This window comes from Pteronotus mesoamericanus, unplaced genomic scaffold, assembly GCF_021234165.1.
Source record: "Pteronotus mesoamericanus isolate MK-2021 breed Mesoamerican mustached bat unplaced genomic scaffold, CSHL_Meso_final contig_94, whole genome shotgun sequence".
NCBI classification, from domain to species: Eukaryota; Metazoa; Chordata; class Mammalia; order Chiroptera; family Mormoopidae; genus Pteronotus; species Pteronotus mesoamericanus.
This window is the reverse complement of record NW_026555285.1, coordinates 48,390,267-48,418,128: the sequence shown is the minus strand read 5'-3', so window position 1 is coordinate 48,418,128 and position 27,862 is coordinate 48,390,267. Positions and strand designations below refer to the sequence as shown.

Genomic DNA, 27,862 nt, shown 5'->3' with positions numbered 1-27,862 from the left:
ACGGACGGCGATGAGGATAGGCGGGCCTCAGGGGGCGGGGCGGGGCCCTGGCGGCCATGTTGAGGCCCCGCCTTCCGGTTCTGAAGGCCTCTCGGGTTACCGTCGCCACTGCGGGTGGAGGTAAGACTGGGTCAGTGCAGAAACCTGGCGTCCTCGGTGCACCTGGATCTCGGGCTGCACCCGGACTCCGCGGGGCCTGGGCGCGGCGGACGCCGGGGCCACTGACGAGTCTCGCAGGCGCGAGCGCGGAGACTGCGGGAGGCCGAGGGTTGGGGCGCTGGGGCGGGGCCTGTCCCAAACTCGTGTTGGTTCCCCGGGATTCCAAGAGCGTGTTACCCGGGGAGCTCGGGCGTGCCTTCTCCGCGGGGCAGCTGTTGGTTTAGCAAGTGTCCGCTGCATTTCCGCAGATTTTTCCAAAATGTGCACCCAGTGCATGAGCAAACAGGCCACAAAGCGCGTCACTAGTCCCCCCAGGTGCCTGGTTCCAGGGGATCGGCGGCCACCTGGGCTGCGTCCACGCCGGGGACAGCTCAGGACTGGGCACCCGGTCGTGTTGTCAGTGCTGTTAGAGTTCTGTAGTGGCCTGGAGGACATTCCTTGATGGCATCGTCGGGGATGGCGTTAGCAGACTTCGTCGGAGGTTGTTTGAGGATCAGGGAATAGCAGTTGCTGACATCTGTGTGCATAACACAGCCAGTAGTGTTTTCCAAGCGGTCCTTAAATTAACTCATTCAGTCCCTATCAAATCGATCGAGGCGTGCAAGATTAGGTAGATTGCCCAAAGTCATTTGAGTACGTCGTGAAGCCAGAATTTGAATTTGGCGGGTTCGGCCCCAGAACCTGCTCTAAAAACTTTACACCGTGGCATTGAGTAAAGCCACCCAGTGGAAGCATCCAGGCTATACTAGAATTCTACGTAGTGGAGTCTGATTAACGTAAGATAGAAAGTGAGGCCAGAAAAATAGTGTGGGACTACTGAAGACAATCTTAAGAGCCAAGTTAAGGTGTTTGGAGTTCATGGATGCCATATTTTTCCCCAAGATAAATAAAAAATTCACATATGGGCAAGCCAGGTGAGTTTTTATGAAGGAAAAGAGACCGTGCTTAGTACACAGTTAAAATGGGACGGAAGTATATATGGAGGTGGCCAAGCGTGTCTCATCTGATAGTTAATGTGGGCAAGTGAAACATGTTTTTTATTTTGACAATACACTACTTAATGCTACTAGGCACTTAAAAATGGTGAAGACAGTGACTTTTATGCTATTTTTTAATCACAATTTTTAAAAATAAAGTGACTAACAAGTCCCTGTCGGCCGCGTTAGGCCTGAAAACGTGACGTGTGTATCTATTGAGCAGGCTTCCACGAAGGGTTGATTTTAGTGGGATGCGCAAAAAAGAAAAAGTGGGAGGCTGGGTTTTCATCACCTTTATAATTGAGATGGTAACGGTGCGAAGTCAAAGAAAGGGTAACTTGAAGACAGTTTAAACAGGTTGGGCAAGACAGGCATGGATACAAAAAAAGAAAGAAAAGGAAAGAAAACAATGGTTTGAAGGTGGGAAATAAGCTTGATTTTAGAGGCCCTAAGCTTTACCCGCCAGCCAGCCGCATATCTTAGTTGAACGGTCCCGCCAGAGATGTAAATCCTGGCACACATGCTTGAGAACGATTGGATCTAGAGATGCAGATTTAGATTCTTCCACCCACAAGGTGTAGTTGACACTTAGGGAATGGGAGTCAGCGAGAAGAGAAGGAGTGGAAGAGAAAAACCCAGATCCTGAGTTTTCACCGAGGAGAGGCTTTGCACAAAGACGTGGCCGCCCGCGGTGCCGTCATCCCGCGATGCTGGGGGGACCGGGGGGCCTGCTGCGAAGAGCCACGGGGCGGGGGGGGGGCACTGGAAAGGAAGATGGGTCAGCATCAGGGGGTGTGCGAGGCCAGGAGCAAAGCCCCAGAAGAGATGTATGGACAACTCAGGAGTCTCGTGGGGAGAAGGCAAGACGGGTAAAACACAAGCACAGATTTCTGGAGGTGAGTGACATTCAGGTTCAGTAAGAGAAAGGAAGGAAAAGTGGGAGTGGACGGTTTGGCCTTTTGGAGAAATGCACGCTTTGTGAACGAAGACGACTCTCCCCCACCTCACCTGACGGCAGGCGCGCGCGCCGAGAGGCCCTTCCCCTCCGGAGAATACCATCCTTTTCCAGGGCCCTCCGGGGAAACGCAGTCACTCCCACTGGCCCCGGGACACTGTTTGTTCGGGGTTTTTCTTGGAAAGGATGTGGTTTTGGTTTCTTGCTACTCTACCCTACTCTCTGACTCCATCTCTCCCACCAAGTCTGTTCGAGAACTTACATGCAACATCTGTAAGACAAATGACACCTAGTATGTACTGTGCAAGTGTTTGTTTACTTATTTGTTGGTTGGTTTGTGTCAGTCTCTCACCAGTTCACCCTTTGTAGCCGGTCAGCTCAGCCGCCCTAAGTCCTCACCTGCTGCCTCGGTTTTCCTCCTGTCGTTACAAGTCTGGCTACAACCCTGGGCCCGGCAGATCTAGGCTTTTTAGCCTTTCTCCCCTTTTCTAGTCCTCACTCCTGTTTTCTTTGCTCTCAGGAGGTGACTACACCTCATACTTCGCAGTTATACTTTGAAACTTAAAAAAAAAAATTATTTGAAAGGGAAAGAACTCTGTTCATAGGCATCTTATTGCAGCACAAGTCGTTGACTAGACGCCGGGCCTTGTGGCAAAGTAGGTGTTCAGGCGAGGGCGGCCCCTCCCTCAGCTGTGTTTCCCACGCGGCCCTATCCAGGGGCCCGCTGTCACCTGCCTTGGGGAGAAAGTGTCCCTGTTGGGAACGATTAATCTGTTATACGTGGTTATAGAGCCTTTGTGTGCAAAGTAGGTCCCATTCATAAACCACTTGGTCTTTTTTTTTTTTTTTCAGGATCATCTACCCTTTGGCGCAGACAAAAGAGCAAATTGCAGCTGGACAGGTGAACTTAAGTTTCATTTCTTGGGCATTACTCTGAAAGTTGAATGAAGAATCTAATAGCTTAGCTATTAACTGGTTGGGGAGTAGGGGTGGGGGAGGGTTGGGGAGTGAAAGGATGGAGCCACAAAGAACAAGAGCTGGCAACACGGACAACAGCGTGGTGATTGCGGGGGGGGGGGGGGGGGGCGGGGAGTGGGGGGGGTCGGTGGAGGTGGAGGAGGGTGCAGGAGGAATAAATGGTAATGGAGAAAATACACTAAAAAAGGAGCTATTAAAAAATAATTTTAAAACACTGTATTTTAACTTTGTTTTCTCTGACCAAGTGGAAAGTATCTGATTTTGAATGTGAATAAAGAACAGAGGAAGGAGGCTCCTTGTAGTTTGCTAAAATGAATAAGAAAGCACTGAATGACAAAGGACAAGTTCATGTTTAAAGCTTTCACCTAATAGGGGTAAAAAATGAAAAAAGTAGTCAGTCACTCATTCAGCAGCTCGCTCTTAGGTACTGCTTGTGCACTAGATACAGACCCAGGGCACCGTGTGGCGGGAAAGCAGAAGCGGTCCCGGCCACATGTACGAGAAAAGAGCTTCCTTGTGGACTAATTCAGCAGGTCCGTTTCATGCATTGGTCACGTGTGTGTATGTTAAAATTATGCACCTGTGCGTTCATTATTTAAGATAGGATCGTGAACAAGGGCAGCTGAAGTTAATATTCAATAATTAATAACATCTAGTGAGCAGTTTATTGTTGAATTTATTGTTTCTAGATTAACAGCTTAAACCTGTGAAGAGGTGATTTCTCTGCCTGTAATTGTAGTACCTTAATTCTAAAAAATTAGTCTTTGAGTGTCTATAAAAGATAATAACCTAAGGACTTCCTCGGGAGGTAGGGGAGCAGAGCGGCGAAGAGCAGGGGAGCCAGACTTGTGGGTTCACATCCCCGCTTTTCAGTGCAAATCTAAGCATTTGGATTTATTGAACAGATGACCGAAAGGCGGGATTGAAACTAATCGTACTTAGAATTTTGCAAAGGTATTTCCAAAGTTAGCTTTTTAAGGTTATTGTTACAGGCCTCTGAGGGTTAACCCCAATACCGCCACTGAGCAGCACCCAGAACGTTTTTTTGCTGACGAGCCCACCCAAGTGGTGAGGCCTGTGAGCGGGGAGGGAAGCCCTCCCCTGCGAGCTAACGGGCAGGCCCCTCTGGTTCCTCCTTGCTCAGCAAGCACCTGCGATAGAGATGGTTTTCTAATCTTTTTATTGTTGGAAATTAATATGTGGCATGTTAACATTTAAGGTGAAAATTATTTATGAAAATTTAAAGGATTTGTTGGAGAGCAAAGAATAACCAAACTTCAGAATTTCCCAATGACAAGCTGTACTTTTATTTTACTTAGAACAGCTTTATGTTTTGCGTGTTGGTTTGTTTTCAAGGGAAAAGTGATCTAAAAGTTGTGCTTCACTTTCCCATAAGATGAGTGGTTTGATCTGGTTTAACATATTGAAGAGTGCCTGTAAGTGTTCAGTAAATGTTATCTGTATAACTATCAGCATTATTATTGTTACATCATTTTCCTCCCTTTTTAAAATCAACCATAATCAGTCATGCCACTTCCTTAACTCCTTTGTTACACTTCTGAGGTTACCTGTTAACAATTTTTAATCTTCTAAGCTAGTCGTCCAGGGTGTAAGCGGGACAAATGGTAATGGAAAAAAATAGAATAAAAATAGTGTAAAAAAAGAAAAAATAAGTTGTCAAATATTAACTTATCTATATTTTGCCTCTTTCTAAAAAGAATTTGAGGCAATCCAAACACCAAAAAAAAAAAAAAAAAAAAAACCTTGTTAATAAATTGGTAATGACATACCAAAGTACTAAAGACTTTTTAAAGTGGTAACAAGTGAAAAATATGTGTTTCAAAGTTAATCAGTTTCTTAATATTGTTTATTATGGAAAATTAGCCTGTGAAGAAAAAGTCCAAGTGAAAGACAGTTGTATGTTTGGATAGCTTATCTAAAAACAGTGTTGTTTCAAATTTTTTAGGAACAAATTCTCTAGAAATTAATGAGATTGATTTTCCCTAATAGGGAAAGAATGGCATTGAAACAGATTTCCAGCAACAAGTGCTTTGGGGGATTCCAGAAAGTTTTTGAACATGACAGGTAACTACTAAGAAGATACAGGTCAGGTGTCTCTTATTCTACTTACATCCGTTTGATTCTTGAAGCCCATGAAAAGTTATTGTTGCGTGAATTACTGTTTACATGGAAATATATTTTTTTATCAATTATCTAGCCTTGATATTAATGGTTTTAATAAAATATTAGTGATAAAGAGCAAATGAAGGATATGATAGATTTCAGTACCCCTAAGCAAAAATGTAATTTAAGATCTTTACAATTCATTTTTTATAAAACTTAATACATATTTTTTGGAAACAGAAACGATATGAGTGCTACACTGAGGTTATTACATTTTTTAAAAATTTATTCTGGCCAAAATGACTGTTTTGGGCACAGCACAGGTGTGGGTGGATTAATATATCACCATGCTACATTGGCCCTCTTCTTTAAGGGCCAAGGTCTGTCCAGAAGGTATCCAGCCATGTAATCCAAAAAATAGACACATTTATTGAAGAAGTCATAAGATCCCAGAAACATTGTACATAGGACAATGACGCCTCAGTCCCCTGCAAAGTAGGCACCTTGGGACCTCACACAGCTCTCCCAGTCACCATCAGCCGCCCCGTCATATTTTCCTGAATCTCATCGACAGTCTGTCTGAAATCTCTTCCCTTTCGAAGGTGATTTTAGTTTTGGGAAAAACCGCAAGTCACAGGGTGCCAAACCTGGGCTGTAGAGGGGCTGAGTCACCTGAGTGATTTGATGTTTTGCCAAAAAGACTCTGCCCAACGCGTGATGCATGAGCAAGTGCACTGTCGTGATGAAGCTGCCAATCACCAGTTGCCTATAGCGGCAGCCTCTGAATCATAGAAATAGTTTCTGTGGAGGAACGTTCAAGCTTAACACAAAATTGGATGCAGATTCCTTGCTCTATTTGCTTAGTCAGTTTGAATGCGACAGCCACACAGTGCACATGCTCACGCAATAGTATCTACCTTCCCCCACTAACTGATACAGTGAAGTCATTGTTCACACATGTGCATTCCAGTCTCCTTGGCTGCCAGGTCACATCAGTATCGTGTGAACCACTCGTTAAATTAACGACGGCCGGACTTTTTCAGGACAGACCCTGTATATTCCTTAAACGTTGGTGGAGTCACTGACTTTAGACATTAAATCACTTATGTTTTATCTTTCTGTCTCGACTAATGAGGAGCATTGATCTTCTGTGTGTGTGTGTGTGACTGTTAAATCACAGCGTCGAACTGAGCTGCAAAATGAAATTTGCCATCTACTTACCGCCTAAGGCAGAGACCGGAAACTGTCCCGCACTCTATTGGCTGTCTGGTAAGTGCTGTGCATATGGGTTTTAGGCAGGAGCAGCAGTTTCTTTCTCTTTTTAATTGGCCTGTCTTACTTTTCTATCCTGACTCATTAGTGTGCCTTCTGAGCCACATTCAAAGGTGAGAGGAGCCAGGCATAGTCTGCTCTTTCCTTGTCCCTTGGATCATTTCAGGCCTTCTGCCCTACATTCATTTCACTGCTTTTTGGGGTTGGTTTAGCTTTGTGATTATTTTACCTACACTTTACGTGTTAAACCCTCTCGGGAGAGAAAGACTAAAAGCACTGGGATGTGGCTCTCCTCGGGCAACGTCTCTCCCAAGAAAGCCCTCCCGAGCCACCAGCGTCCTTACCGAAAGGTGACAGGTTACATTTCATATAATCTGAAAACAGCATGGCTAAAAATGGTAACTGGAAGTGTGTAGATTTCATACAGTAACGCTTTATACACATATCACCACTCCCCCGCAAAAAGGCAAGCTGTTCTCCTAAATATAAAATCATGTCTTCCTAAAAATGTATTAGTTCTTAATTAAATATATTGAGGTGACATTGCTGAAGAGAATTATGCAGGCTTCAAGCGTGTGTCCTCTGTATATTGCCTCGTGTACCCACCGCCCAAGCACTGCACTTCTTTCTCAGTTAGACCCGGGAATTTAGCAGAGAACCTAAAGTTCTAGACCCAGTGGCAAGGGCTTAGAAATCATTTACCTGGTTTGTACTTACTCAAGCATTTCTTGTAGAGATTGTACCATTCCCATAGAACATTATCAGGTAAAGCCAGGATATTCATTAGTAATCATCCCCTCCTTTTGAGAGAAATCCTACTGGTAGAATTATCTTCCTTTCTGTGAGTCCACACTTGACTCCCTCCTACGATGGTTGAGAAATTTGTGTTGCAATTAGAAAAATTGTTGATCCCTCTGGTCTCTAAACCGATGACATTTCCCAAGTGCAGTGTATCCCAGACACAATTCGGAACTCTACATGTCACCATATTTAATCCTCACGCCACCTTATGAGGTGAAAACAGGCAATATTATGCCCTGTTTTCAAATGAAGGAGCTGAGGCTCAGAATGTTGGAGTTACTTACCTAATTTTGTTTAGCCAGTAAGCGGCAGAGTGACACCTAGGACCAGATCCCGTCCGGGATCCAAAGCACACGCTTCCTCCGCTGTCATCCTGTCTCTGGATGTGCTGGAAAGGAACATGGCGGACCAACAAGGACCTTGCTCTCCTTCCATGACTAGTGAAAGGGTGTGTGTGCTCACGGTTCACTCACCCGTAACTCCCAGAACACTTCATCCGGCCGTGCTTGTCACTTTCGATCTTGTAATTGTTAGTGAATCTCTGTCGGGCAGTCATTTCCGGAGTCTCTGTGCGGGCTCTTAGGGGACAGATAGAAACCTGAAGGTGTTCTGTAGTTAATTCACACGGCAGCGGCCATTGCCCGTTAACGGCCAGGGCCGTGGGGCACGTGGCCTCGGCCCCTGGAGAAGGGCTGTTGGGTCGGGTGCTGGTCCGTGCAGGCGTCTGTGGCCAGTTTGCTCTGGGCTGTCCTCGCATCTTTGTAGTGTTAGACTCTCGTAATGAGAGAAGTGACACCCGCCACCTGTCACGCAACTAGAAAGCACAGAGGTAGGAAAATGGCAGAAACAGCTGCAAAACCGGGGCTGAAACTCAGTCTCGATGTAAGGAAGGTGTATGGTGGCCATTGCTCTCTCCTTAGGCCTCTGAGGAATACAGAGACGGCGAGGCTGGGTTTCGTTGCTATGAACTACTTGTATGTAAAAATGCTATGGTGACTTGTCTTCTGATGACTCCAGTGTCCTCTCACTGTGAGTAGCGACGTGCTGGCGCAGGAGTAGCAGCGGCTTTGAGCCGCGTGCCCGCGAACACCGCACGGAGTGGTCCCCACGTGGGTGCCGTGCACCGTGCTGGGGTCCCGCGGCTGGCGGAGGTCTGAACTCCCGGCACGTCTCGTCCTGAGGAGGACAGGGATTGGAACTTCAGCGCATGACTTTGAAAGCACGGCTACGGGAGCGTTCCGCCCGAGGCAGACCTTGGACGGTTATAAATTCTATGAGAAGGGGAACTTTAATGTCTTCTTTACAATTACTTCTTTAAAAAAAAAAAAAAAAAAAAAAAGCCTTTTGATAATACCAAGGGAGATGGATTTCCTGAATTATAAAAATATTAAAGCCTCGCAACCATTTTTAACACAGCATGAGGTCATGTTTTTGATCTTCAGGTTTAACTTGCACAGAACAGAACTTCATATCCAAGTCCGGCTTCCAGCAGGCCGCCTCGGAGCACGGCCTGGTGGTCGTCGCCCCCGACACCAGCCCTCGTAAGTGCCCTCGCCCCCCGGCCCTTCCCCGGCGGCGCGCCGCTCTAGGACTAGGCTCTGAGTGGGACAACAGAGACACTGTAAGGGTCGTTCTGTACTTCGGCTCTCTCTCTACTAATCTTTCAAATGCCACCGTGACTCTAAAGCACACCGTATACATTGCCCGTTCCATTGGTAAACTGTCTTGTCCCAAGGTCCTTGTGTCTTTGTCTCGTCCCTGTTAGTCGGCAAGTAATCATACAGTTTCAAAAGTATTCGTTTCAGTGTAACCGATTAGAATGTTTCTATCAGAGAATGTTAAACTTTGGGCAGCTTCATCCGTCAGAGAGTTAAAACTTGTTTTGTGACCCCCGAAATCTCGGGAAATGAAATGTAAATGCCAGCGAAAACTATCTAGGAATAAATTTTTAAAACGTAAGATTTAGTTTTAAAAACGATAACATTTGCCAAAGACCATAAATGAAACATCAATAAGTGGAAAACTGTCACGTTCCTGGATGGGTAGACTGAATATCATGAAGAGGTTATTTCCCTCCAATTACTCTACCTAGCCCTGTAATTCTAATCAAAATTGGAACGGCTGGCTTTTTAACTACATGCGTGATATAAAATAAAACCCCATGGATTGAAAAGGAGCACAGGAAAACCCCAGGGAGGGCCGCGCTAGTCGGGAGCCGTGGCGGAGCCCCCGGTCCCCGCGGCACACCTCTCCCTTCACGCCGCTGAGTCGGGCAGAAGCGGCCCGTCCCTCCTGAGAAAGGCCACAGTGAGGAACAGAATTACCGGCAGGGCCTGTCAGAGGTCGGGAGGTCCTCAGAGGAGGGATCTCAGCAAACTTCTGAAAGAGAAAAAGAGGGCGTATGCCCTTTGCCAGGGAAGACAGAGGAAGGAAGTGGGGGTTCCGGACACGCTGGAGGGCTCCTCTGCAGCCAGGAAAGCTGGGGGGCTGAACCTGGCAGTGAGCGCCCCAGCCGGCGGGGCTCCTCTCTCCCCTCGTGGGCTGGGAGCGCGCGCCCCAAAAGGCAGAGAAGAGAGCCCGCACCATTTGGCGAGCAGCTTTAATGCAGATGAAGTTTCAGGTTCATTTAAAAGCATATAATTAAACACAGGCCATTATGAAAGAGTGGAAGAAAGCACAAGATTGTTCCCTAACGTTAACAGGTGGCTGCAGCATTCAAGGAGAGGACGAGAGCTGGGACTTCGGCACTGGCGCTGGGTTTTATGTGAACGCCACCGAAGGGCCTTGGAAAACGAACTACAGGATGTACTCCTACGTAACGGAGGAGGTGACTCTGTTTGTATTGTAGTCATTCACGGGTGGCTGCCAAAACCTCAGTTTAGGCAACAAGTCCTTCTCGTCCTGAGAATTTTAAACTAGAATGTGGTACAAATTGATTCATTATCTTAGTGAAAATTCCAGAGTTCGCTAGTACTGGCATTCTGTGTACTGCCATTTGAATTAACACTAAATACAATTTTTTACTCGTTCATGCCATTGTAAGACCGTGATTCAGAAGTATTGGTTGCGTCATTATTTTATATAACTGAGAAAGTCTAAACTTCCTCTCATGTCTGTTGTCACACTATTAATTTTTTTTGTAGCTTCCCCAACTCATCAATGCCAATTTCCCGGTGGACCCCCAGCGGATGTCTGTTTTTGGCCACTCCATGGGAGGCCACGGGGCCCTGATCTGTGCTTTGAAGAACCCTGGAAAATACAAAGTAAGGTTACCGAAGCTTCTAGTGGCAAATCTCTCTCTTGGGCAATATAACAGTGAGAACTCTCAAAGGTTGACATTAGGATTTATTGTAGTATGGAGACTAATCTTTTCTAGAAGTTTTGGGAATTTCAAGAGGTTGTGGGAGAGGGGAGGAGTATTAAATTTGACCACGTGATGTATGCTACAGAGTCGGAAGCATAAGCCTTCAGCCACAGCAGGTTCTTGTTGGTCTACAAGTTTTGTTTTGTTTTTTTACTTTAAAAAAAAGAAAGAATTTTATTGGTTTATTTTTTAGAGAGAGGGGAAGGGAGGGAGAAAGAGAGGGAGAGAAACGTCCACGTCCTAGAGAAAGATCAATCGGTTGCCTCTTACATGCCCCCAACTGGGACCGAACTGAAACCCAGGCCTGGGCCCTGGCCAGGAATCGAACTGGTGACCTTTGTTTACAGAACGACCAGTCCACTGAGCCACACCTGTCAGGGCTGCTACAAGTATTAAAAAATTGCATCGAATATTTCATTGCTTCAATTCAAACTGTAGCTTTCTAGGCATTTTTTTTTCCCTTAAAGTTATTCTCGATTAATGTTACGGCACTATCTATCTCTCATGGACTTAAATTTTTACCAGGAACATCTTTGATTTTGGTTCTCTGAGGGAGGAGATACTCACAGTTGATAAAAACTTAAGAATTCTCTGTTCCTCATGCCTCTGATGAACAGTGGCAGGCGGCTTGATTGGAAACTGTCCCCCTCAGCCTCCCCGTTCATTCACCTGAAGCTTTACTTCTCTGCTGTCTGTGTAACGGCCGAGGGGGGCCGCGCCGTGCGCAGGGCAGCGGGGGTCGCGCAGGCAGCGGCCACCCGCAGTCCGCCCCGTCTCGGAGTCCCAGGGCCATCGGAGACCTCAAGATTGGTCTCGTCCGTTGTCTCCGCTTAGGAAGGCCTTTTAGTCACCGGAGGGGCGCTACTGGGACATGAAAATCTCCCTCACAGCAGTTTCGGTGGCGCCCGGTGTTTTCCATTTGATAAGCTTTATAATAAAGTCGAATTAATTGGTGGCATGACAGTGGGTTTTTAAAATAGAGGTTTTATTTTTGTCTGTGTGTGTGTGTGCGTGTGCATGCACGCGCACAAAAGGCAATCAAATTCATTGGGTCTAAATTTGGGGATAGAGAGGGATAAGCAAATGTCATTGAATTTTTGTCCTTAAAAAAGCGAGTAGACATTAATAAACGTAACATTGATAAGCACTCTGACACTGAGAGATTCCATCTCTGCATTTTATCCAGTGACCAGCAGCATTGCACAGAACACAATATCACGTTGTATGGAAGGTTCTGCCGTATTTCGGGGCATTGTTCAGTGCCTTCTTGGCACTGGCTAAGAGAAATCCCATGTCTCGGATTTAATAACATGTCTCCGATTTTAAAAAGTAGAAACTGAATATAAACTTCCATCCATGCCTTGTGTAATGAAAGTGTAATCCATTGCTTTGCATTATTTTTGCACCTGTAGTTTAGCAGCTCTCTTAACAGAACGCACAAAAGATGTGCTACGGGGAGGCCTGTGGTTGAAGCTCTAATAGAGTAAAAGGAAGATTGTTCACAGCCGTTTTCCGGGCAAGTCAGAATTTATAAGCAAGTTGCAAATGACTCCTGAGTTCTTAAACAAGTTGAAAATATCTGTTCATATTTGCTTTAGAGACATACAACTTGTTCTTAATTTTTTTTGTTTGTTTGTTTTTTCTTTTGCTTGTTTCTAAAGTCTGTGTCAGCATTTGCTCCAATTTGCAATCCAGTGCTTTGTCCCTGGGGCAAAAAAGCCTTTGGTGGATATCTGGGAACAGATCAAAGTAAATGGAAGGTAGGTACTAGAGGGCTATCTCAGCACTGGTTTGAAGTTTTCAGGTTTATTCAAAAGCTGTGCACCACAGACATTATTTCTAGCCCACTCAAGGATCCAAAGCAAAAATAATTAGCCAAAGTGTAAACGGAACAATCACAAAACACCTACTTTCTAATTGTACCGAATTAGGACAGATATTCTGAGGCTACATTTTCGTTCTGTTCATGGTCAATTTATACGTCACTCCTAAGTCAGCATTATTTGGTATGAGCGTTCCCCAGAACCCCACATATTATTACTGAATTTAGATTCTCCTTTAATTAACTATAGCTCAATTATGTGCAATGGGAACCATGAGATCTGACTTTTTAAATTAATTTGTGTATCTTTTTCAAAATCCATCATCTCTCAGATTTGAATTTTAAATGCCAGATTTAAAAGTCTTTAAAAATAGTTACTGTGTAATGTACATTTATGAGACTATTCCCAACAGCAAGATGACTTTTTCAAGCGTAGGGGCAGAGGCTTCAACATGAAAATAAAAATGCCTCTTTCTCCTGAGACTCATCTTACCCCTGCGCAGAAATGGGCCATTTGCACACCCCACCAAGAGCTTGACTATTTTACAGATGAACTTGTCATCTTGTGTCTGTTAACAAGTAGGTAAAATGGTAACTAGTAGCAGCTTCTCAGATAATAAATTTGAGGAGTTGTTACTATGATTCAGATTAATATAATCAAGTCCTCCTGAAAATTCAGGAAGACCTTCGGAGCTGTCCAACAGACCGCAGGAGGGCTGACTGCAGTTCTATCTGGAATTAGAGCTGAAAAGAGAGACCGAAGAAGAGACTCTTTCCTTGAAATAGAGAACATTTGGAAATAGAAGAAGATAATGGAATGTGAAGAAATAGTTTGTGGAGGGCTTTACAGAAAAATTTATGGTTTAATAATAATAATAATAATAATAATTATTATTATTATTATTTGAGTTGAGAGACCTTAAAGATTTTGAAGAAAAAAAGGCAATTCATGCTGGAGATGCAGGATTCTTACCACCAGCCTCGGGCTGCCTGAAGGGAAGGGAAGAGGCCCTCACTGGGGAAGAGAATTCTGAAAACCTTGTAAATAAGACCCTGGCCAGTCCGATGGTGAGCCAGCTGAAAAGCGTATTTCCAATTTCACCAGCGGCAGAGTTTAAATGACTTTAAGCTTCTATTTGGTTCTCACCTCATGCATTCTGAAGACTATGTTACTGGGCACTTACAGGTTCACTTGGAATGTTTCCCTTTTTATAGGCGTATGATGCTACCCACCTCGTGAAGGCCTACCCGGGGCCTCAGCTGGACGTACTGATCGACCAGGGGAAGGACGACCAGTTCCTCCTGGACGGACAGCTGCTGCCCGACAACTTCATAGCTGCCTGCGCAGAAAAGAAAATCCCGGTCGTGTTCAGATTGCAAGAGGCAAGTACTAGGAAACCTTAGCTTGTTCCCAAGAAGGATCGAAAAGCAGGATTCTGAGCACTTTTTAAATTTTCCTTTAGAATTTGCAATGCCACCTCTATAATGAGACACTTAGAATAAAAGCCTTTCTATTATGTTAATATCTAAGACCAGATTCCATAGAAATAGGAAAACTTTTGGTGGTGAAAAGTATTTCCGGTTTTCTGGCCCACTGTAAAAAGAGTAAATAATAAGAAGCTTAATACTTGAGTGGCACTTAATCATTGACATGACTGTATCTTTCTTTACACCGTGTGCACCTACTGTAGCAGAATCAAAAGGGCAAGTGCCCACCTTACCTTATGCGCACTTTCTGTTGTCTGAATTAGATATTAGTCTCTTCGTTGTGCAACTTGGTATTTCTAGTTATTTAAGAATTATTAATGAGTTTCATTTGGTCTGCAAATTTTCCTTGACTAAAATACTTTTGACTATTTACTAATCACGCAGCTGCCTGGCACTTCACATTTTCTCTCCACTTCATGGCAGTTTTCAAGAGTTTATTAATTTTTTACTCAGTTTGATTTGTTGCTAAAGGACGTCAGAGTTTAATGAATTATTCATTTTTCCTTCAATAGAGGTACAATATGCTTGTACTGGGTAGGCGGAATTCTTAACGTGATTTATGACGACTCTGTTTGATTTCCCAAACAATAATAGACCGTTTAGGTATTTTCATGTTCATTCTCTATATTGTTTGTGTACACTCGTCCTGTGTTTTAACATTACCTCTCTTGTTGATATGATCATATGTTTTCATTTAATTGTGTTATTTCCTCTCTTTGAATATAAATGGCAGCATCTAAAAACAAGGCTTTGCGGAATGTTGTGGAATTTTATGTCATATTTCTGCTCTTTTAATGTAAAGTAAAAATGTTACAATACAGCGTAAGTTTGATTTTTGAGTATAAACCTTCCTCATATTGTAATGTTTTGACTACAAGCAAATTAAGAGAGATGAGAGAGATATTTAATGCTTCTGATGTTAATGTTCCCAAATGGTAGGTACATGTCTCATCATCTCTCTGTTTTGTCCTCTAGGGTTATGATCACAGCTACTACTTCATTGCAACCTTTATTACTGATCACATCAGACATCATGCAAAATACCTGAATGCTTGAAAAACGGCGGATAAGAGACTCTCTTCAGGATTTTAAAAATTGTAATAAACAGAATTGCAGGGAAAAAAAGATTTCAAAACATTGTATCGCATAATGCTAAAAATGCTTCGTTCTATAGTTAAATCACCTTCTGGATAAATACATGAAACCTACTCCTGACTTGCAAAGTTATTTGACCGCTCCTCACATGGGAAGTCTTTACTACTTTCCGCTTTCTTGGGGTCATCTGGCAGTCACCCCTGTCACGAGCCAGGTCACAGAACGCGACTCTAATCCCCTTCAAGTCACAAGACGCTGGCTCTGGAGAGAGGCTGTGAAGGTGACCGGGCCGAACCCTTCCCCTTTCCACACTCGAATCCCTGAAGGCGCACACCGTCTTCGCCCTGTTCGCCGTTAGACATCCTGCGCCTGGCAGCTGCGGGGCCTATGGCGGGCATTTCATAGTCGCGCGTTAGCTTTGAACCGGGAAATAAGCTCAGAAAGTGTCCGTGACTCCCTCATCACGACACAGCTCTTGGCCAGGCAGCTAAGATGAGAGGCCAGATTTTCTAGACCCAGTCCAGTGATACTTCTTAACTTTTGAGCCACACAGAGTTAGGGACATTGGTTTTTGGATGTCTCTCAAAGACAAGTATTAAATAATACGATTTATCTGAAAACAGCTAGTAAGGAAATGGGTAAGTTTCATGTGTTGCTGTAAACATTCTTTCCCCCTTAGTTACATGCAGAAATGCAGCTTGAGCTCACAAGAAAAGCACCCAGGCTCTTTGCAATATCAAATTGGGTTCCTTTGAGAACTTAGAGGACAGGCTTGAAACACGACAGATGGTCTGGTTGCTTTTAAAAAAATGCATTTTTCTATCAAACAGCACAAAGTGTATACATTTTAAACATTCAGTGGAAGAAGACATTGCGTTCTTGAAGTTTAGTACTATTTAAACGTAAATTAGGTTTTAAAAATCAGTGTCACTTAAATACCTGTAGTCAAGATGGAGCCCTATAGCAAACGACGCACAAAATGGTTCCAGTCTAAACAGTCTCGTTTCCTCCAATAAGATCATTGAGTTAATTAACGAATTTTGTACACGTTGTGGGTAATTCTTTGGTAAAGAGAGCTGTGTGGTCCTAAGGCCATCGTATTGGCTGAGGGTTTAGTCAGCGAAGCGTAGCTAGCAGCAGCCCTATACCGTGGAGATTTTCTACGAGGAATTGGCTTCTGTGGCTCTCAGGCCACCAAGCAAGTCCGGTGCCCATAGGGCAGGCCGTGGGAAGGGCAGGTCCCGACGAGGCCGGACCCCGTAGGCACAGGCTGGGGCGCTCGTCCGGAGCGAGAATTTCTCTCTGGGAAGCACAGTCTTGCCTTTGAGACCTTCCAAGTGAGGCTCAGCGGATACTCTGCCGTATTTAAAGCCAGTCGGTTAGGGGCTTTGTATGTGCAGACCCCTTCAGAGCCAACACCTACATTCGTGTTTCAATAACTGGGAGCTGCCACAAAATCAACTCGGTTCATCGTTAATAGAAAATAGTGCCTTTTTGCAGGGTAAACACAAAAACACTAACATATTCAATACCTAATGGCTGACATAGAGCCAACTGTAATGAAGACAAAGGCCTTCAGCTACCACACAGAACTGACCACTGAGGGCCCACAGGGGGCCAGTAAAGTTGAGCTGGCTTCTATGTGCCGCAAACGCTGGCCGGGGGAGGGTGAATCCTCACACGTCCGTAAACATGAGATGTTCCCCCACCAAAAATTTTCCCTTTCAAAGTCGCTTCCATTATAAGGGACCGTCTCAATGACTTTATGGTAAACAAATAATCTAAAAATGACCTTCGACTATGAGTTCTGTGTACTTCTAACAAATCACCAGAGGGAATCAGGTATAAAGGCAGGAGAAGGAATAAACGAATGTCCTGGGTTATGACACATGCTGTAAAACCCCTTTAAAGATCCCTTTAAGAAACAACACCAGTAAAGTGGGGAAGGAAAACGTACGTCTTCTCACTGTACCTGCCTTATGAAGCTGTTTTCCGGCTCTTTCCTCTTTGGCTTCGGTTAGTCTCAGCCAGCACTCGACCTAGTCCCAGTAGGCTCAGTGTATTGGTTTATCACACAAATATGCTTTCTTTGCATCTCCAAACATCCCCCGGATTGTCCAGAACTTTTTTTCTAAACTCTACAAACATCTGTGGAGTGAGCTGTGCTGGGAAGCCCTTCTGTGGGGTCTAAAGGACACAGGCCTGATGTGCCGGAACGTGACTCTGACTTGCTCTTCCTTCCCCTTCCTTCCTGGCTGTGCTCCTGAGCGTCTCCTGATTAGCTGGTGCTCTTAATTAGAAGTGATAGAAATCCAGCTGGAACTGATTTGATGTGAAGCCACAGCCTGCTGGAAGCATCCGTGGAAAGTTTGACTGCCCAAGCTTCAGAAAGATAAGACTCTGATTTCTGGACCCGGGAAAGCAAGTACCAGCCAGGGGTTCTCTTTGCTGTTTCTTGTCCTTACTTTCCTCTCTGCAGGAAAGGTTTTATCCTTAGGTCCTTCCCAGGTTTTCCATCTTCTGTCTTCCATCACTAGGAAAAAATTAAAATCCAGGGGAAGAGACTGGTTCATGAGTTGTCAATAAGGGGCTGCTGCTGAACCGATAAACAAGAGCCAGGGGAGCAGTGTCTGGGAAGAGCCGTAACGCCCTCCTGGTGCAGGACGCAGGGTTAGCCCCTGGAAGCCGTGGGTGGTTGGTGGGCCCCCGTTGGTCTTTACTGCAAGTCCCTTCCTTGTAGCATTTTGGGAGGACTGTCTGAGATCACTCAGGTGAGGTTCATTCATTCTCCTACTAGGCATCTCTTCAATGCCCGCGGCATGGTAAGCAGTGTTCTGGCTGATGGAGAATCAGCTGAGAACAAAGTACACACGCAGCCCTGCTTTACTGGTGCGTATAATTCAGAAGAGACACTGGACCCCCAATAGCCACTCAATGAATACTGGCCATTATGGTGGTCCATTGACGTGGGTGGGGGAGCGAATTCTGCTTCCCACACACGCCCGGCGCCCACGGGCACCAGTTCTGAAGAGGACACCCTGCATTCATCTGTCCCAAGCCAGACCCAATGGGACCTGCTCTCTGCCAGGCGACCTGCTGTGGCAGATGGGAGATAGACAACCGGCCCTGCTGGGTCACCGCTGCCCGCCCTCCCCGCTGCCCCCAGCCCGGCCGGCTCCTGCCGCCTCCCCTCCCCTCGCCTCGCCCTCACACACCGCGGTTGCTCCAGCCGACCTCCAACGCGGCGCCTGCGAAGCCTTGACGCTGTGACGTGCAGAGGACAGAGATGACTGCGCCTCCAGAGCTGGGCCGGGAGAACCTCCGGGCCGGGCCCGCTGGGCGCGACCCTCCCAACGCGGAAGGCCCGACGCTGGGCATGGCACTCCTCGCCCCGGCGGTGGGCCTCAGGCCTGTGCTGGGCGGGGGCTGGGATGAGGGGACAGAAACAAGCCGGCATGGCTTTCGCTTGAATTCCTCCAAGCAGCTGCCCTCCTGCCACAGCGGGGGCTGGGAGTTGGGGAAACTGGGGGCACGGGCTGGGACACCCGGGAAGGGGACCCAAAGCAGCTGCGGTGCTCGCTCAGCGTCCGATTCCACGGGCTGCAGCTGAGGAGGGGGGCCACACCCTGGGGTTTGACACCACAGATCCTTCAGGCTTCCTCGGGCCCCTCCCAGAGCCACTGCCCGAGGGACAGGTGACGGCACGCCTCAGCGGCACCCCACGCCCACCCCAGCAGCTCCGCCGCAGCGGCTGTGTGTCCTGTGCGCCCAGGGAGGACTGAGTTTGGAAATCTCTCTCTCTCTCGCTCTCTCGCTCTCTCTCTCTCTCTCACACACACACACACACACACACACACACACACACACACACTACGATGCTCCAGTCTGTTTCAACAACGCCCCCACCCCAAGGGTTCTTCTGTGACCTGTGTCCACCTTTGCATCACGTGCGTAAGTCAATCAGAAAATGGTCAGTTTAAATTCAAAGTTTTAATGGCCACGAAGCAAGGAAGGCGTGTCCGCACCCCGTACATTCTGTCCACCCGTGGCACCGCCAGCTGGCCGCACATTTTATTGCACATATCGACAGCGTACAAGGATCTTAAAGACGGCTTGGCAACACAAGGGCTGCGTTTAGAAGGAAGAGAGCCATTTTACAAAATATAAAAGCCATTTGCATTATACAGACAACTTCAAGGAAAAACTGGAAAGTAACGTCCAAAGAAAAATTTTAATTTTGAAAAAGAAATCTCTCACAACAAGGATTACAGAGCTTCATGTTGCCAATATATACATGTAAAAAAAAAAAAAAAAAAGGGAAGAAAATTCCAGGACCCTGCATTCTGAATGCCCGGCGAGGTGCAGCAATCAAAATTCCTATTTCTGTAACCCCCCTTTGAACGTTGCTCACGTGGAATACGCTCGGGGTTCAAAATGCCTCTACATCATCATGCTATTTGACAACAGGTATTTGTGCAGTACAGGAAAATATTAAAATACATCTTAAGTTAGGGTAAAGTGCACAGTACATGTCAGAGGGAGTAACTGAAAGCTGCCAATTCAACCACTGTGTTCAGTAACCCTCCCGTCTCGCCCCATGTGTGGCCTTGGCTGCTGTCCCACTGCCCTCACGAGACCCTGACAGGTGGCAGACCGGGGCGTCCCTGCAGGGCGCTGCCTGCACACAGGTGGTTGGGTCCGGGCGGCCCTGCGTGAGCCTCGGACCAGCACGGCCCCGTCCCTTGGCGGGCGCTGTCCTGGCCACGTATCGTTTGAACTCGCTCGCTCCTCGACCGCACAGCCTCACACGCGCCCCTTGCTGAACCTGCCGCTGAGCCCACCCCGGGGATGCGTGCAGCCGCCTCACCGACCTCCCGACTCGCTGCTAGAGTTTCCCCCGGAGACGGCGAGTCTCGCGGTGCTGGGCGGGCCACTCTGAGAGCCACCAACTAAGTGACCATAAAACGAGCATCTCGAAATCTTTTCCTCTTTTTAAAACTGACAGTTGTTTCCTGACCCACATCTTAGGTGTCTTACAGAAGGAACTCTGGTTCCCGCGCAGTCGAAAAACTGCCCTTCACAAACTTTTGGGTTAAACAATCAACTTAGCATCCTCTCCTCTTTCCTCTCCCACTTCCTTAGGATCTACCTTTGGTGCTAGACTTCTTCAACGACCCAAGTTACAGTGCAAAATTATACTTCAAGACACATGAAGCGAACACTTAGTACTTCTTTGTGTTAAAATGTGAATGTTTTGTGTATAGCAAAATAAGTATGAATCCAAAAAAATAATTGTTCACATTTTATCTTCAAGTTTAATATGTTTTTTCCCCCATCACAGCTATTTACAAATCACTTTGGGGTGCTCTCTTGATTTCGGTCAGTGTATTGTGCCAGGGGACAATGGGGTTGTGGGAATGTAGGCACCTGGATGGAATGCAGAAATATAAATAAGGCCAATGTTATAGAAACCCAAGCGGAAGTGACACCTCCCCAGAAAACAGTTCTTGACACAGAAGCACCTGCTTTTTGCTGAAATTTTTTTTTTTCTGAGTCATGTATACATGTGATCACTGAGACCCCGGACTACTGCCCACCAAAGAGGATAGAAAATAACTCAATATTTATAATATTAAAATAAAGTGTTTAACCACAAAAAAGCAGTAATAAAATAGTTTCCTAATTTACAATTTGCATCCAAAGGATGAATAACCATTCACTAATAAATAATATTTATATAAATATTTTGTATGTCGAAAATAGTTTTTTGTTTTTTTGTGTTTTTTTTTTTAAAAGGCAATGGTCTCAAGAAACTTCTTGAAAAATTTGGTGGTGAAAAACTCGATTGAGTCCCCCTCCCCCCACTCAATACACAATGAGTTTGGCTTTAGTAAAACAAGTGCATCTTGCTGCAAAACAGTTGTGCTTGGTGTTTTGGTAATGGCCGTGGGTGAACGCGGGAGGGACACAGGAGGTTGGAAAAGGCATGGATGTGCTGCTCAGTTCCTCGTAACCAGCTCCCTCGCTGGCCTCAAGAGAAATACCTGGCACGTCTTGATGTCGGAGGTCAGGTCTGAAAGGTAGAAAATCTTCTCTTAGGTCCTCCCTTAAACGCAGCTAGAGTCATGGAACACGGGCAACGGGTCAGGGGTGGGGGAGGGGGCTGGTGCCGAGAGCAGAGTTCAGGATCTCCGACGGGAGGAGGGCTGGAGCAGGTCCAAAGGACACGAGTTGGTTTCATGTGAATAGGGCCTTCGCGACCGTCACATCTAGCAAGGCTTGCACAGTGACGCCTACTTTGACCAGGCCTTTCTCCTCGAGGATGTGGTGCGGCAGGCACAGCTTATCCTAAAAGAAAGAACAAACGTCAGTTTTTAGATGGCTGGTACGTCATCATTCAATCTCACAGCGGCACCAATGGATGCTAAGTAGACCTCTGTCACATGTCTGCCTGGTCACCTCAGACTGGGCCCTTCCTGGCTTTTGGCCCACTACAAAGACAAAATGACGATTGTTGGCAGAGAAAGTAACAATTTTACTCTGATATGGGTGGTTCCAGAAAAGCATCAAATCATCCTGAAAACTGCAAAAGGTCTGAACATTTAAAAAACCTTTACACCAAATAACTAGCTGCACACAGTCAGCTGGAAACCACATATCAAGGTCACCTTAGTTTGTATTCTTTTTTTCTTTTTAGAGATTTTATTTATTTATTTATTTATAGAGAGGGTAAGGAAGGGAGAAAGAGAGGGAGAGAAACATCAATGTGTGGTGACCTCTTGTGAGCCACCTACTGGGGGTCTGGCCTGCAACCAAGGCGTGTGCCCTGACTAGGAATCGAACCAGCAACCCTTTGGTTCACTGGCCAGCGCTCAATCCACTGAGCCGCACCAGCTGGGGCCAGCTTGTGTTCTTGTAAAGCAAAACTGCAAATAGCTTTTCACACATTTTACAGCAACCCAACTACTCATTTATACAGACCAAGCACTGTTCTACTGACTAGAAGCTGGGATTTAATTCATTTTGCTTCCTGTGACCCCCGGAATGGAGGCGTGCCGATGGATTACTGTGCTTTCTTCAGGGGTCGTGAGCAACCCTGCAAATCTGATGTTCGGCAGCCTCTCTTTAAGTCTCCTTCACACAGCTTAGCTTTCAAAGGCGCAAGTGGCCTGCTACTTTCTCACATTGTGTTGTTGCTCTTGGGAAACGGCCAGCACACACAACTCAAGGAAAACGATTCACACAAGTCATTCCTTGCGTATAGAACCCTGCATGCTCAACAAAAAAGTCTGTAAAATAACAGGATGAAGTAACTTTACACCTTTGTTGTTCGTCTCTGGGAAGGAAGGGGCCGCCTTCCAGCATGTGTCTCCTTGGCTTGGAGAAGACGCCCCAGCAAATGCTGCCTCTGGTCCACCCGGCAACAGGGCGCTCTCCACGGCCCGATGACCGCTTTTCTTCAGGAAGGTGTGTACGGGGGACTGCACCTCCCCAGGCAGTGGAGACGGTGCTTAACAGGAACAAATTGGGGTCTCCGGACAGAGGCCTCCTCTGCATGTGACTCTTGCTTGAGACGCCAGGTCTTCCTGTTGCCTTCCTGGCGGGACTCTCCCTCAGTTACTACAGATACAGGCCTTCTGGTCTTGAAAAAGTCTTTCAAGGACATAACACCTTTAATAATTTGTTACTCTGCCTCAAAAGGTCAGTTGTGCTACACTGTCTCAACCGCCCTTACTGCTGGCTCCTTCCCAAACTTGAGGTAAATGCAAAGCATCTCAGACCACCTCTAGGTCTTAAGAAGCAGCCACACTGTCAAGGTAAGAGAGCTGGTTATTTAGAGCGCAGTGAATGACCTCGACGTCAGCGACACAGTAGGCGGGCACGCGGGTCAAAGCCCGTGCCCATGGAGTAGCCAAATGTCAACCCGAGGCGTGAGTGGGACGCTGTGCCCTGGCCCAGGGTGGACAGTGGGCTTCCTCCTGTGCCACAGCCAGAGGTCATCGTGTGTCCTTTCCTGATGCCACAGGCTGGTGAGGTCCCCTGCATCTGGCACGTCATTGCCAAATTGGTTCCTTGGCAATGACAGGGACGTGTCTTTCTCATTCTTATGACCCCACAGCAACAAGTCAACATCCGGTTTGGTAGGAAATTATAAATGGCCACCAATCACGGTTAAGCTCCTAGTGCAAAGCACTGCTTGGGGAAAAAATGAAATCTTCACTTTATACCCTATGCTAAAATCAATCTGAAATGAATTAAAGAGTTGTTTAAAAAACAAAAACGAAAAAAACCCAACAACACCACCATCTCTCCTAACCTCTCCTAATAAAATATAGATGAGTATATAGTATTTTCTTTTATAAAAATACCAGGAAGGCTCTTCTAAGCTAAAAAAAGCAATATAAGAAAAACCACAAGGAAAAGGATAAAAACAATGAATTGCTTAAAAGTTTAAAGCTCCCATGTGCCAAAACCCCTATCTTTTTAATTAAAAGATAAAAACCACTGTACAAAAGTATTTGCATCAAATTGTAAGGGTTTTATATGACACAAGCTCAATAAATCAGTCAGGAAAATGGTAAGAGTCTGATAGCACATGGGGCAAGGGACACAGACAGAAATCTAAAAACGAGGGTTACGCCCAAGTGTCTCCTTACGTTCAGTCCCGAATATTCCTGAATTACTACCTTTACTCTACAGACAAGGGAACTGGGATGGGGAGAGTTTGTGTAAGTAACTTCGCGGAAGACACACAGCTGGTAAGTACTGGACCCAGGATTTGAGCGCGTGTCTCCAACTCGAATCAAGGCTGCCTCCCAGAACGTGCTTCATCGACAAGCGAGTACGTCCCGTCTTGTGCCCACGAGACCGAAGAGGCTCTGGCCCCTCAGGGTGCTATCCTGGCAACACCCGACACACCTGACGTCAGGCGGGGGCGCCCAGGGAGCGTCAGCTCGGTGATAGGCATCAGCTCTGCCACTCAGTTGTCACCGTGCGGGACAGACGTCTTGTCCCGGCAGGAAACGCACAGCAGGAGCAGGCAGCCTGCCGCCACCGACACTGCCTGGCTGTCCTCTTTCTGTCGTCTCCCGCGCTCCCCAACCGCTGCCCACCCACGTGCCGGCCAACTGCCGGGCAGCGTGGCCCCATTCCCGTCAGCCCATCTCGGCTCATTCAGCCTGTTTGTAAAATGTCAACGCCTGGCGCTAGACCGATTGGACCCAGCACACGGCGGTCCACAGTGTCCCGACCTAAGGCAGCTCCACGCTCCTGCTCTGCCTCAGGAGACCACGGCAAACGCCCCCAGACAGAACGTCCGCTGCTGCCCGCCTGCTTCGCCGCCACGCTGCCTTCCAGGCCCTCCGCTCACCTCCCCACCCGCACCCCTGCCCCCTGGCTAGTCCCACGCCTCTCTTAGGTCTCGGGGTGAATATCGCGGCTCCGGGGGCTCCACAGACCACCTGCCCGCCACCCCTCACGGCCAGGTCCAGAGTCTTGTGCCTGATCTACCACAGTCCTCACCCTACCACGTCCCTCTTTATTTGTCCCCTGGACCCACTACACCCACTGTCTGAAAACTTCAGCCTGCAGCCTGGTTTTGCAAATAAAGTTTTATTGAAATGCAGCCATTCCCATTCATTTGCAAATGGTCAGCAGTCACAACAGAACCTGCATGGCCCGCAAAACCTCAAATATTTACTATCTAGCACTTCACAGAAAAAAGTTGGCTGATTCCCAGTCTAGGCTGCTGCAGCTTCCTGAGGACAGGGTCATCTGTCACGGTCACTTTTCCCGGCCCAGGCCTACTGTGTGCCTCGCAGGGAGAGTGCTCATTCAGTATTTGAGGGATGAATCAACGAACACCGGTGTGAACAAAACTGCAGTAAAAACCCAAGGGACCGGATGGACCCTAATAGTGAAAGAAAAAGGCATTGAACCGGTTGTTCAGTGAGAACTAGCTCCAAAACCTGAAGCCTCACTTAAAGAAAAAAAAGCCTCTCACTAAAATCATAGTGAAATGTTTTTTTCCCCCTAATCTGGACTCATTTTAGGTTCCTGAAATTTGAAGCCATAGTCCGTCACCTTCACCCTGAAGGCGAAACACCTTTTGTCCCTATGACCTTTTGTCCTTAGGACAGGGCATGAGGATTACAATTTCCTACCCACAACGGCATCAGTTGCCAAGTGCCTTTCCGGACCTGCTCTCATTGATGGAATTGCTGCTCAGGTCCCTCACTTCTGGGTGCTGCAGGGCCCCCTTTGTCACCAGCCCCGTTTTGTAAGCATCTCTTCCAAAGGACAGTAAACTGCATACAAACGGCAAACCCACAGTCTGGGGGAACTAATAGGAACTAGCTGTCACACACTATGGAAATCCTGACACTGAGCGGCGAGCTGCCACCCGTTGAAGAAACTGGAGAAAGAACTTTCTATTTCAAAAAGAAAATGTAAGTAAGTACATGGTCCTGTTTATCAGGCACGGGAAGGACATGCTGGAAATGAAAGAAGGTCCTTCCCGTCAGAGGAGGGAGATTTAGTGTGCTACGTATGTGCACCCCACAGCTCGGTCCCTGACCGCCTCTCAGGTGACGAGTGGGTCGGCCCGCTGTCCCCAGGCACAGGGCAAAGGCAGTATCGCTGAGCTGGCGCACGGGCACTGTGGGGAAGACCCATGGACAGGCTGAACATGCCGAATGGAAATTACGGCTTGACGACGGGCAAGACAGTCCATTCACAGTTTTGCCTAAGGGGCTAAATTAATTGTGTTCTGTGAGCTTCCACGCTACCTGATGGAAAAGTACCATCCAACAGGTCCCAAGAGGAGCCGCACACCAGGGCTCCGACGCAGTCATGAAGTGAGGATGGCAGTGTGTCCAGAAATACTTTAGATACCGAACGGAAAATAAGAGTGTTGCTAGAGAACGATGTCAGCTCAACACAGAAAATTAAACCTGCTCTCACGTGATTGGTCTACTCGGTTTTTATTGATAAAATTCTCTTTCTGGTGGCCGCCCAGGGAGGCATCTCTGTTCTCCTCGTTCGCCACCTGCCCCCCGCCCCCCGCCCACCAAACACAAAGAAGAAAAAGAAACAACCAGTGGTGATCATTTCACAGGAAGCCTCGACACACCGCGGAGCCGGACGAAGTGCGGAGGGCTACTGTGGGTATGCACAAATACACGCATCGCCGGGCCGATGAAAACGCGGAATCATCACCCAAAATGTGTTTATTAGGCAACTTATGGCTCAGGGTGCTTGCCAGACATTGTACAAAGGGATTTTATTTCGTTACAGACCAAAGAGTACAAGACAGCACCAAAGGCATTCAGTACATCTGCAGGTTAGTTATACACGACCGAGGTTCGTTCGGTAACGTCCATATACCCTGCGTTTCGCCCGTCAACACAAAATCAGAAGGAAGCAGCTCAGTTATCTCAAGACATTATCACGTCAGGGATGTGTCCTGTTAGAAGCTCCGAGAGGACTTAGCAACAAAGAATCTTTGTAAATATACTCTCCTGGACTCATGGAAACGGTTATGAAAATCAAGTTATCATCTTAGTAGCCGTCCGGGAAGACCCCTTGCATCTCAGTAAACTAGGAATTTATCGTGAGGGAGTTAACTCCATCAGCTCCCCAATTTAATGAACAGTATTTAGCAGTGAGCTGTAGATTGAAAAACAGGGGAAACTGTGTTAACCTCGGGGTACGGCCTTCACCTATTAGAAAAAGACATCCCAGAACCAGGAATATCTTGGCCTAGATGATAGTCTATTGGTTTTATCTTTTAATTGCAAGCTGATCAGATGGCTCCAGAGCAGACATATTGATAATATATAATCCTTTAAGCTTGCTTAAAAATAAAGCAGCTTGCTAACACAAGCTAAATGGAAATTTAAGGTCACTAGAGACATTATTCTAAAATAAGAGCAATCTTATTATTAGCTCCTGCCGGCATAACTCAGGCCCCAGGACCCAGAATGTTCCATGCCTCACGGCTTTATCTGAAAACAAATCGAGGCAAATCCATCCAATTCTGGACCTGCTGTTATGATGGGATGTGGCGAAAAGCCGAAGTGACCTATTACAGTATTTAAAAATAGAACTCTCTTCTGGAAAGCACTTTTCTAAGAGGCTAACCACGAAAAAGACATATGGGAATGACGTGCAAGCAAACCCTGCCGGGGGCGCTCCAACAGAGACGGCCCCTCCCTTCCCCGGCGCCCCTTCCGCCCGGCAGCCGGGCACCGGCGGGCTCTGGACCGCAGCGCGCAGCCTCCCGCGCAGGGGCCCCTCGCGGCAGGACGCACCGAGGAATCCCACGGAAGGACCAGCAACGCAGTCATCCCCTAAATGGCATTTCCCTACTTGGTCAGTTGTGCTTCTACTAAAGGTCTGTGGAGACCAAAATGCTGCCTCCCCTGCAAGTGGGGGGAGGGGGCGGGGGCGATCCCTCCGCAGCCCCGTGGCCCCGCCCCGAATCAGGTTGGATTCGACGTAAATAGTGCAAAGGAAAGATGTTCACACTCCCCTTTGCTCCCGCTCGGGAAGCTTCTCGCACTCCACCCAGCGCCGGGACCTCCAGCGGGCGGGGAGGAGGACCCGCTGGCGCCGCGGGGAGGACCAAGCGTGAGGTAGCGCGAGGTTTGCATGCACTTCGCTGTGTTTCAGGCGGTTACCTAATGGGGACTGCACTCTACTGGGCTTGTGCTTTTGGGAGCTCGGATTTGTGAGTGTTCGGCTCCCACGCTGCAGAGGCTACCGAAGACCTGGGGGGGCGGGGGGGAGTTTGCGAGGCAAAGGCGCGGGTGGAGGCGGGACCCGGG

General features: G+C 47.1%; 1 protein-coding gene across 2 annotated transcripts; it reads left to right on the top strand.

The window, feature by feature from the left end:
- The first annotated feature begins 54 nt into the window (after positions 1 to 54).
- ESD (esterase D) lies at positions 55 to 15,143 on the top strand. Of its 2 annotated transcripts, none has more exons than XM_054586660.1 (10): positions 55 to 120; positions 2,944 to 2,992; positions 5,080 to 5,154; positions 6,374 to 6,462; positions 8,709 to 8,807; positions 9,969 to 10,093; positions 10,410 to 10,529; positions 12,292 to 12,390; positions 13,668 to 13,835; positions 14,916 to 15,143. In XM_054586660.1, exons 1-10 carry the CDS (start codon positions 57 to 59, stop codon positions 14,994 to 14,996), a joined length of 969 nt encoding a protein of 322 aa, XP_054442635.1. In that variant the 5' UTR covers positions 55 to 56; the 3' UTR covers positions 14,997 to 15,143. The 2 variants fall into 2 exon arrangements, with proteins under 2 accessions (XP_054442635.1, XP_054442636.1); XM_054586661.1 differs by lacking the exon at positions 55 to 120 and adding an exon at positions 3,494 to 3,602 and having other exon boundaries at positions 2,954 to 2,992.
- Positions 15,144 to 27,862: the final 12,719 nt, after the last annotated feature.

Excerpts from the sequence above, each read along its gene's own strand:
- ESD (XM_054586660.1), top strand. The coding sequence starts at position 57 with ATGTTGAGGCCCCGCCTTCCGGTTCTGAAGGCCTCTCGGGTTACCGTC. Across the intron at positions 6,463-8,708 it reads CGCACTCTATTGGCTGTCTG|GTTTAACTTGCACAGAACAG; the intron begins GTAAGTGCTGTG and ends TTTGATCTTCAG. Across the intron at positions 10,094-10,409 it reads ACTCCTACGTAACGGAGGAG|CTTCCCCAACTCATCAATGC; the intron begins GTGACTCTGTTT and ends TTTTTTTTGTAG.